The sequence below is a fragment of the Adiantum capillus-veneris genome, chromosome 24, assembly GCF_014529385.1.
Source record: "Adiantum capillus-veneris isolate H3 chromosome 24, ASM1452938v2, whole genome shotgun sequence".
In the NCBI taxonomy this organism is placed as follows: Eukaryota; Viridiplantae; Streptophyta; class Polypodiopsida; order Polypodiales; family Pteridaceae; genus Adiantum; species Adiantum capillus-veneris.
Genome location: NC_140954.1, coordinates 81,490,212 through 81,501,643, shown reverse-complemented (window position 1 = coordinate 81,501,643; position 11,432 = coordinate 81,490,212). Strand labels below are relative to the sequence as shown.

Below are 11,432 nucleotides of genomic sequence, written 5' to 3'. Positions count from 1 at the left end.
TATGTTTATGCTAATTTCCGCTACACACAAGTTTTCAGGCCATTAAATGTTACATCAAGACTTTTAGATATCCGAGCTACCTCAAATAAATTGAGTGCTTTGGCTAGATTAGTTCGACCAAGGCAGCGTCAAGTTTCTCAACGACCTAATCCTACTAATCCTACTAATGAAAGAAATATGTAATGCTATCCCGTATCTTCATCAAACTGTACTTTTTCATTGAGTCACTATCAATGTGTCAAATGTATTTAGTTTAGAAGATATAATTAGATGTCCCAGTTTATATTGATTTTTATTATGCATAAGAATGTTCTTTTAGTGACTGATCCAAATTATAGCAGGTATATTGTATTTATATGAGATCTATTTGCACTTGATTTCATAGATGGTATCTGGAGCACGTATATTGTCATCTGGTCATGTGCGACATAGTCGACTGCATGATGATTTGCGAAAGGCGAGGCGCCAAATAGCACGAGAGAGAACAAGGCATTCACTACAAAGTACTATTGGAACTTTATTGGAGTGCAATGAAAAGTAGAGCATGCATGATGTACATGAAGGAAAGTCTGAAGCCATGAATGTTGGGATAACAATGAACATAGTAGAGGGAAACTATTCTAAAGTAGAAAAGCACTGCTTGTCCATTCGCTTTGAATATCCAACGTCTCTCTTTTTACATTACAAGTCTATGTCACCAGTTCTATCCAAAAAGTGTGTGTTGCACAACTTAGGAAGCTTAGATTATGTTTGCTCCAAATGTGGAGGGAGAAAGGAAAGACTATCCAAACATTTGTGGGTAAATATTACTACTCTGATGGAAAAGTCCGATTACTTCCTTTGAATGAGCCACCAAATAAATTGAAAGATTTGATGAGCTCAACCACAACAAGAAGTAGACAGTTCTTATAAAACATTTGAGGATATAATAATGCATTGGCATTTGTGTCTCTTGGTGCCCATATCAATGAGACTATTAATTATGGTGGGAGAGGTGTATACACTTTTAAGGTTCATGGCTCTGTCTATTATAGCATTGGTTCTTTGCACCAGCTAAAGGACAAAATGAAGTTCCACGCTTTGCACAATTATATTTTTTTGATACCGAACATGAGTTGAGCAACAGATTGCATCATGTTTCAAATTTAGATTGTAATATTCTAAAGTGTTTACAAGTGATGATGCATAGAGTAAATCCCTATGCAAATGCTCTACGATCTACTGCTTCTTTGTCAGGAGATGCTATTGTACCCAATATGAGGATGGTTATTGTGGAGCATTGTTGTGATGGTTCTCAATATCTTGCTCCAAGGGGTTCTGAAGTTGCTGCAATTATGCCAAGACAAGGGGATGATAGAAATATTGGCTATCGCGGCATTGTACTGAATTTTCGACACGGGGGATTGAAAAGAATCTCTAGCATGCATCGAGCTTACATGTCCTTATTGTATGTTTTACTATTTCCAAGTGGAGAGGATGGGTGGCATCTTTATTTACAGACTATCGATGAAAAAAAATTGAGTCAAAAACAATATTATGTATTTCGCTTACAAATAAGAGACGATACAATGGAGTGTCTTCTTCAAGGAGGTAGGCTATTACAAAAGTATGTCGTGGATGGTTATAGTACTCTAGAGGAGTCACGGTGTCAGGAGTTTTTTGGAGCAAGGGATTGCGCATATGTATATACACATGCATGGTGCATCGAATAAAGCATTTCCCATTTTCCAGAGCCAGGTGGTTACGTGGGGCCCACGTGTGTACAGGTAGGACAGGGTGTACATAGTGCATCGATTTTCATCGGAACCAGTACCAGTGTGTTTTTTCTACAATAATGAGGAGTTGGTAGCGCGTAAAACTTCTCAAGGAAGCTATCCGCGGGCCGACGACATGAGGTAAGCAGGTGCGTCAGATGGCATCTAGTGGCGTCAGGAGGTGGAACGGGGTCAATATTTCCACGTGGATAAGTACGGACACAACGTGGATGTTTTCTTGTGATAATTGTGAAAAAAGGTAATAATGAGGATCACTTTTTGGGGCCACTTCACGTGGTTGCGAGACGCATTATTGGAAAAAGCTGAGTGCTAGGTGTGCGGATGATGCAAAAAGGTGACAACTATGCACTGCGAGGTCACTGTTCGGGGTCCGTTTGAGGTCATCTAAAAGGCCAAGGGTGCCCAACTAATAAAGATAAGTGTGGGAACTGAAAAAATAGAGAGAAGACCAGAAAAAACGTGGAGAAGAGAGGAGGAACAGCCGCAGGTGTGTTTTTGGGGTTTTTGGAGCCTGTTTTGGCTGTAAACTGCTCATATGAGGTCGAATTTGAGCACTTTGACATTGTAGATTGGGGTTTTGGGCCGTTCCGGACGCGATGGCGCTGTCCATTTTGCCAAATTCCTCCCTCTTTTTCTGCTATTTTGGCTGTGTAAGTTTCTCCTATGAGCGAAGTTTCTGCTCCATTTTGTGATTGTATCTGGCTTATTTTACCCATACTGTGTGAGCTATTTGCCCCATTGGTGTTGGCCCAAGCTCATTTGTATCTAAACATCAGAAGTTTTCCTTTTTTGAGCTGAGTTTTTTTTTGTGTGTGTGTGTCTCTCTGTGTGGAGTGGGAAAGTGGATAGTCTCTCTCCTCTCGCTCCATCGGTCTGTTCCCTGTCTCGGCCAGGTGTGTTGTGTAAGCCGAGTGGTGCCCCATAGTGTGTGTGTATATCTTCCCAAGAGTGTGTGTCGGGTCGTTATAGAGGAGTTTTGTGTGTTTCCATCCCGCTCACATTCTTTTGGTACCCCCATTGAGGATCTTCTTCGAGTACCCTCTGCTTCGAGCTTCAAGCTTCGAGATTCGGGATTACAGGTTGCAGGTTGCAGATTACAGGTTACAGAGACAGGTATAGGTACAGGTGATTCACATAGGTACAGGTAGCTGGAGTACAGTGATATACTAGCAGTGGTGTCACTTGCAGTGGTTGTGGGTATGCATCACTTGGCGCCTGTTTGAGCGCATTGTCTGTTGGATTGTACGTTACTTGTGGAAACTGCCATGGTACGCCTTTGTGGATCCATATATGGTTTTATTTGGCAATCCCAACCATTTTTGAGACTTGGTCTGGAAGATAGTCATTTCTGAGACTTGACTATACGCGATTTGCATTAGCCTTCGTGTGAGGGTCGATAGCTTGAGGTTTTATTGAGCTGGGGGATTCTCAAATGTGGAGATCCTTTCGGTGATACAGGTAGCTGGAGCACCCTTTTTGTGACCTCGCCATAGGCTATGTACTAGTGAGTCCTATTTGATGCTCGGGTTCTGTTGTTGACAGTTTATGCATACATATACAGTCTATATTTTGGGTTCCTACTGCTCTACTTTTGGGGAAACTCTATCAAAATTTTTCCAAGCTATGATGGCTGGTTTTTTGATCTTTTGAGCCATTTATGCTGTTATGCTATTGAAATTTTGGCAAAATTAGAGGATAAGACATGTGTACTGCTTTCTTGGGAGCTTCATGGTTGGCTTTGATGGATGATCAAAATGGACCTGAGTTCACTCCTTTTCATTTAACATAAAGAATCCAGATAAATGTTCATGTGTCCAGGAAGATTTTTTTCTAGCAGCGCATAGTCTTTATGTTCGGGCCAAGAAGATTAAGAGAGATCCTGGAATATCCTTTGCCAGTTGTAATTCCGATGATCAACTATGAAAACTCATTTGATGTGCATGTGTTTGTCCTTATCTAAAGACTAGCTCCATTGAAGTTTCTGGGGATTGAGTAGTGAAAAGTTTTGGGTTCTTGCACGTGTGTTCGAAGAGGTTCTTAAAGCATTAAGCTTGGGTAGCCATGGCTTTCTCTTATCCGGAATTTCATGGAAGAAGTGGTGAAGATGCGGAAGACTTTCTGGAGCAAGTTGAGGTGGCTTGCATAAGCAACAATATGTGTGATGAGGAGAATATTTTGAGCCTATTTGGATTGCTTTTGAAAGATGAGGCCCGTGTTTGGTTCATGGATTTGGAAGCTAAAGAAGCAATGGCTTCTTCCTATGGTTTGAGTCTTGACAAGTTTATAGAAGCTTTTTTAGAGCGTTTCCAGGTTTTTGAAGATGCAAATGCAGTATGGAATGAGCTCAATGCTCTTAAGCAAGGTTCTTGTCAAGGTGTTGATGCCTATGTACAACGTTTTACAGATTTATGGACTCGTTGGTGTGTTGCTCTTAAGGATGAGACCCCCCCTTGTTCATTGAAGAAAAGTTCTTTTCTTGATGGTTTGTCACCTTGGTTGCGGTTCGAGGTTAAGTTGAAGACGCCCGAGTCTTTTGAAGATGCGGTATGAATTGCAAAGCACAAGGAATGGAAGTTTAAGCGTCTTGAGGAACATGGTATCAGTACAGGTATGCATGTGCAAGATGGATTTGACATGGAATATGAAGTTAAGCCTAAGCAGGTAAAAAGTAGCCTATCCTATGATGTTTCTCGTTTCTTCCCAAGGTCTATTGTGAAGCGTAAAGAGGTCTTGCAGGTTGACAGGTTTATGGAAGAGCCTAAAGAGGTGAGTAATGCTTTGGATACAGGATTGAAAAGTCTTGAAGAGGATGCATTGGCTACTTGTGTACCTTGTGATTCTGGGTGTGAGTGTGAGGTTGAGGTTATTGATGATGAGCACGTATCTTTGGATACTAGTTCCTTGGAAATTAGGGAACAGGGCAAGGTTGAGAGCCATTTTGTGGATTTGTTGGATGTGGAGCCTGTTTTGAAGCCATATGTTGATGGATGTGCAGTGATTGAATTGATTTGTGAGCATGATTGTGGTTTAGAGCAGGGATCTCTTTTCTTGGAGACTGATGAACCCATGCTAGAAGCTATGGATAGTGGTGATAGCCATGATTATGATGTGGATGAAGTTATGTGTGATGATGAGTATGCTTATGATGATGAGAAGGGGTTTGGCATATATGAGTCCAATCTCAGCTATGTGGATGCCTATGCTAGGGATATGTGTGCTGCGGGGATACTTTTGTGCTTTGGATATCAACAACTTTACCTTCACACAATGCTTTTAGCTACTTGGGTGCATGATTTACAGGTTGTTGCTATGGCTGGTGAAGCCAAGATGCCAGGTGATGAGTCACTTGAGTTGTCTCTATCGGTTGGGTTGAATGTGGCATGCAATATTTATGCTTTTGGAACTCCAGACAAGGCGGATGTGTTAGTTGGATATGCCTATGGTGCATTCTGGTTGATTGTTGACAAATGTAGGTGTGGTGTTATGATGCTTCTTCTGAATGAGGTGATATGCCTTTGGCCTTTTGATCCAGGTGGAATGAGCATCTACTAGTGCTGCTGCTGAGCATGAATGCTCTAGCAGGCTAGGGGGTGGGCAAATTATGTCAGGAGTTTTTTGGAGCAAGGGATTGCACATATGTATATACACATGCATGGTGCATCGAATAAAGCATTGCCCATTTTCCAGAGACAGGTGGTTACGTGGGGCCCACGTGTGTACAGGTAGGACAGGGTGTACATAGTGCATCGATTTTCATCGGAACCGGTACCAGTGTGTTTTTTCTACAATAATGAGGAGTTGGTAGCGCGTAAAACTTCTCGAGGAAGCTATCCGCGGGCCGACGACATGAGGTAAGCAGGTGCGTCAGATGGCATCTAGTGGCGTCAGAAGGTCGAACGGGGTCAATATTTCCACGTGGATAAGTACGGACACAACGTGGATGTTTTCTTGTGATAATTGTGCAAAAAGGTAATCATGAGGACCACTTTTTGGGGCCACTTCACGTGGTTGCGAGACGCATTATTGGAAAAAGCTGAGTGCCAGGTGTGCGGATGATGCAAAAAGGTGACAACTATGCACTGCGAGGTCACTGTTCGGGGTCCGTTTGAGGTCATCTAAAAGGCCAAGGGTTCCCAACTAATAAAGATAAGTGTGGGAACTGAAAAAACAGAGAGAAGACCAGAAAAAACGTGGAGAAGAGAGGAGGAACAGCCGCAGGTGTGTTTTTGGGGTTTTTGGAGCCTGTTTTGGCCGTAAACTGCTCATCTGAGGTTGGATTTGAGCACATTGATATTGTAGACTAGGATTTTGGGCCGTTCCGGACGCGATGGCGCTGTCCATTTTGCCAAATTCCTCCCTCTTTTTCTGCTGTTTTGGCTGTGTAAGTTTCTCCTATGAGCGAAGTTTCTGCTCCAGTTTGTGATTGTATCTGGCTTATTTTACCCATACTGTGTGAGCTATTTGCCCCATTGGTGTTGGCCCAAGCTCATTTGTATCTAAACATCAGAAGTTCTCCTTTTTTGAGCTGAGTTTTTTTTGTGTGTGTGTGTGTGTCTCTCTGTGTGGAGTGGGAAAGTGGATAGTCTCTCTCCTCTCGCTCCATCGGTGTGTTCCCTGTCTCGGCTAGGTGTGTTGTGTAAGCCGAGTGGTGCCCCATAGTGTGTGTGTATATATTTCCAAGAGTGTGTGTCGGGTCGTTATAGAGGCGTTCTGTGTGTTTCCATCCCGCTCACAACGGCTTTTGTGGATCCGAAATAACCAAAAAACACTTCGTGGTGAAGTGTACCAAGGATTGGTTGACATGGTTAAGACTAGAGATGGTCTAGAGAGGGTTGAAGGTCAAAATGTTGGCCGTAGAATTATTTTGCCTTCGTCTTTTGTTGGAGGTCCAAGATATATGTGCCAACTATTTCAAGATGCAATGGCAATTGTTCGTAGTAGGGGTAAACTGGATCTCTTCATCACATTGACATGTAATCCACGATGGAAGGAAATAGATGATTCATTACTACCTGGACAAAGTGCTGTTGATCGTCTTGATGTGACTATACAAGTGTTTTATCAGAAGTTCCAAGACATGATGCATTTACTTATCAAGCAAGCTGTATTTGTGGAGGTGATTGGACATGTTTCATTGATTGAGTTTCAGAAGGGAGGTCTTCCTCATGCACATATATTGTTGATACTTGCACCCGAATATAAACCCATAGATACATTACACTATGACAAGTTGGTTTGTGCAAAGCTCCCTGAGAAGAATGTGTTTCCAGAATTATTTGATGTACTGAGTCGTTGTAATGTTCATGGGTCATGTGGTCCTTTGAACCCATGTTCTCCATGTAATATGGTTGATGTGAAGTGTAGATTCAAGTTCCCACGAATATTTTCTACGTCTACAAATGTAAACAAAAGTGGATATCCTGTGTATATGAGACGAGATGATGGAAGGTTTCTTACGTCTAAAAATTAAAATTTAGATAATCGTTGGAATGTTCCTAACAGCCCTCTCTTATCACTAAGATACCAAGACCATATTAATGTGCAAATCTGCTAAACTTTCATTGTCGTGAAATATCTTTATAAGTATGTCTACAAGGGACATGATCGAGCCACTGTTGTCCTTCAAGATGGTGGAGGAGCTACTGATGAGATCAAGAGTTATCTCAATGCACGTTATGTTTCTGCATCTAAGGTTATGTGGAGAATATTTGGTTTCGACATGCATGGTGAAAGGCCAGCTATTCAATGATTGCAAGTACACTTTCCATTGTAGAATATGGTTACATTTTAAGATAGTCATGATGTATCACATTTGCTAGATAATGAGCAAAATAGAAAAACTACCTTGACAAAATGATTTGTTGCAAATCAAAACTATCCTGAAGCAAATAGCTTCACATATACTGACTTTCCAAATGGTTGGGTATGGAATAAAAGTCAAAAGGCATGGTCTCCACGACAACAGGGTGTTTCTATTGGAAGAATGTATAATATTGTCCCTACTGCTGGTGAGGTTTATTACCTACGAATGCTTCTCAATATTTGCAAGGGATGTAAGTGTTTTGAAGACTTGCGTATGTATGATGGTCACATTTATGATACATACAAGGAGACATGTATAGCTAGAGGATTATTACAAGATGATGAAGAATGGTCAATTTGCCTCCAAGAGGCATCTTTTTTTCAAAATGAAATGCGGTTGAGATAACCGTTTGGAATCATATTAGTCTTTTGTGAGCCACTTGATCTGGCTGCTCTTTGGGAGGGTTTTGTACTGAATTTTGTGAGGACTATGTTTATGCCCTAAGGATGCTTATTTCAGATGCAAGTGTGCGATTTGATGTGGAAAAAAATCAAGCTTTGCTTCATATAGAATGCTTTTTGCAACAACATGGCAAGAGGCTTTGCGATTATATGTTGCCTGCAATAAACTCAACATTGGTATCCTTAAGTGAAAATGGTGCTATGGCTGAAGAAACAATGTTCAATGTTGATGAATAGTGTAGTATGACAGATTGTCTGGAGACTTCCTTAAATGAGGATCAACGAGATGCTTATCACCAAGTGCTACAAGCTGTTGACACACATTCAGGGAAGGTATTTTCCTTAGATGGTTCTGGTGGCTCAAGAAAAACTTACTTATATAATGCACTTCTTTCACGACTGCGAGGAAGTTGTAGAGTTTCTCTTGCATGTGCATCCTCGGGTATTGCAGCTTTGCTTTTAAGTAATGGAAGAACTGCTCATTTTAGGTTCAAGATACCTTTGGAGCTTCACTCTGATGCAACTTGCAATATAAAGGTAAATAGTCAACTTGCAGAACTTCTAAGGACTGCAGCTTTACTTATATTGGATGAAGCTCCCATGACACATTGCTATGCATTTGAAGCAGTAGACAGAAATTTAAGAGATATTATGCAGCGAGATACTTTGTTTGGTGGAAAAGCCATTTTGCTTGGAGGTGACTTTCGACAAATACTACCTGTTGTACTAAAAGGTAGTCATACATACATTGTAAATGCTTCGTTGTGTCATTCTCACATATGGAAATATACGAAGATACTGAGGCTTACCAAAAATATGTGTTTAGTTGATTGTGGTTCAAATTCATTTCAACAAAGCTTTTCCCGTTGGGTGCTTGATATTGGCAATGGGGTTATGGATGATGGAGGAGACTTAGATAGTGTCAAAATACCTTCACACATATGCTTCCAGGAAACAGTTTGATAGATCTTCTAAGCTTTATATATGGGGATTTGTGTCATGTGCAAGATCATGAAATTTTTTTTAGAGATTCAACAATACTTGCTCCGCGGAATAAAGAGGTGGATTTAATTAATGACTATGCATTGCAAAGAATGCATGGAGATTGCAAAGAGTATCTGAGTGCAGATTTAATTTGTATGTCAGAGGAAAACACACATTTGTACACAATTGAATATTTGAATAGCCTTACTCTTGGTGGTGGTTTTCCACCTTATGCTTTTAGTCTTGAAAGAAAATACTCATATCATGTTGCTGCGAAATTTGGATCCAAGATGTGGATTATGCAACGGAACCAGATTGATATGCAAGCAATTTCATCATAAGGTAATTGAGGTAGAGATAGTTATAGGATCGGATATTGGAGAGAGAGTTTTTCTTTCAAGGATTAACTTTATTATTGGAAACCATCAGGGGCTTCCATTTCAAATGAAGCGTCATCAGTTTCTAGTCAGGCTTGCTTTTGGGATGACTATCAACAAAGCACAAGGGCAAACACTTGGAATTCTTGGTCTATATCTTACATCATCGATCTTCTCTCATGGACAGTTGTATGTTGCAATGTCATGTGTACGAACTGCATCTTCTATGAGGATTGTTGTCAATACTGGAAACACTCAAGCGGAGTGTTACTACACTCCAAACATTGTATTCAAGGAAGTATTAAAACTAGTGAGCTCATAACAATAAGTTCAAATTGACATTGTGGCTCTCACATAAAGTGAGACACATTTGATGTGAAATTTTATTCATATCCCTTAGATCAAAGTATTGCCCACAGATGGTGCCCACAGATGGATCCTCGAGGTAGTGCCTCCTATGTAGTGGGTCATATCACTGAATTCATTTGAGGTATTTATCTTTTTTTAAAAATTAGTTTATTAACTTGACCTATTATTTTCTTGAGAAGATTAGCTTATACATTGACTTACTCTGTTGAAGATCTACCGCAATGGAGGGAAAGAGTTCCTGCTATGTTTTTGGTGATCTTATTTGATCAAAATAATATATTATTGTAAGAGTTTTTATATATGGTATATTTGTAGTTTTAAGTTTTTATTGCTCTACATAATTCATGGATGCCTTTGCAGAGATCACTCCCCTCAAGGTTTTATCATCGTAGGTGTTTATGAAATGCTATACTTAGGTAGAGATATGTCCATGAAAGTTCTTGGATACCACCATGTTGCCTTTTCTTCGAACCACAAGCATCGTCAAATTCAAGTTAATATTTGGTTTGCGAGTGATGAGAGGCCAGTCAATGCACAACAGGTGGGGGTTGTTGGAGACCGCACTACACCATATCGATTGAGGATATTTACTCAAGTTGAAACACCACTCTGTACCTTGCAAAATGTATACAACATAGGTCCTTGGATTTATAGAATCCCTAATGTGGTCTCTCGAAGGCTACACTTTGAATAACTGTTTTGTATTGTCTCTTTGTGAAGTTGTGAAAGTTCAAAGTCTTTTGAATTGCTTTCATTCCTCTCTCTCTCTCTCTCTCTCTCTCTCTCTCTCTCTCTCTTAAATCCTTCACTAAAACAAAAGAAAGAAGGACATGATTCTCTACGGCATGATCGTCAAAGTCTTCTTTATTCTATTTCATATTTGTTCCTCTTAAACTTCCAAATCTGTACTGTTAGAGCAGATAAAGAATGAAGATACATCATGGTTTCGTACATCCTCAATGATGTACCTACTTATATTAGAGGTATGTAAATGTAAAATCTTATTTTTGTTACTTACTTTTACAATGAATGAGAACTTTCTGGCCTTTATTTTGTATGTTTACACGTGTTACCTTTTTTCTAGATCTTCCATTGTGGAGGGGTCCTGCACATGCTGAGGATATTGTTTGTATTATCGAGGATTTTGAGATCCTTCAGTGTGTATAGCTTGAACTTGAATCCATATGACGTTAAATTTGTTGTTACTTTTTATACCTGATTGGTCGTGTTATTTTTATTGCAGGCTTCAATATTATTGCAGACATTCTGTCTTGGCATTATATGAAGCATGATATTTTAGAAGTGTTGTAGGTTATTATCACATAGAGTTTGATATAGATGATATGCGAATCACTGTACGAGAGTTAGGTATACAACGCCCTCTCAATTGCAACTTTTCATACGGTCCCTATAGAGTGAATGAATGGATGTTTAGAATCTATTCTTTGGGTGAATCACCTTGACGTCTCGGTCGCAGTGTTCGATGTGTCGGACCTTGGATCTTGAGAGTTCCAAGTAGAGTGTGTCGTAAGCTCAACTTCTCTAGATGATCGAACACTTTGATCCATTGTCTATGCTTTCTAAGTACCATATTTTTTTAGTTACTATTGGGTTATTGAAGTGGGTTTTTATCTACTACATAGGTTAATGAGAGAGAGAGAGA

General features: G+C 40.1%; 1 protein-coding gene across 1 annotated transcript; it reads left to right on the top strand.

Annotated features, from left to right (window-relative positions):
* Positions 1-6,696: 6,696 nt before the first annotated feature.
* On the top strand, positions 6,697-11,080 carry LOC147426661 (uncharacterized). Its single transcript, XM_086498226.1, has 3 exons — positions 6,697-7,223; positions 8,528-8,772; positions 11,013-11,080. The coding sequence occupies exons 1-3, from the start codon at positions 6,697-6,699 to the stop codon at positions 11,078-11,080; spliced, it is 840 nt and encodes a 279-aa protein (XP_086354352.1).
* The last annotated feature ends 352 nt before the right edge of the window (positions 11,081-11,432 follow it).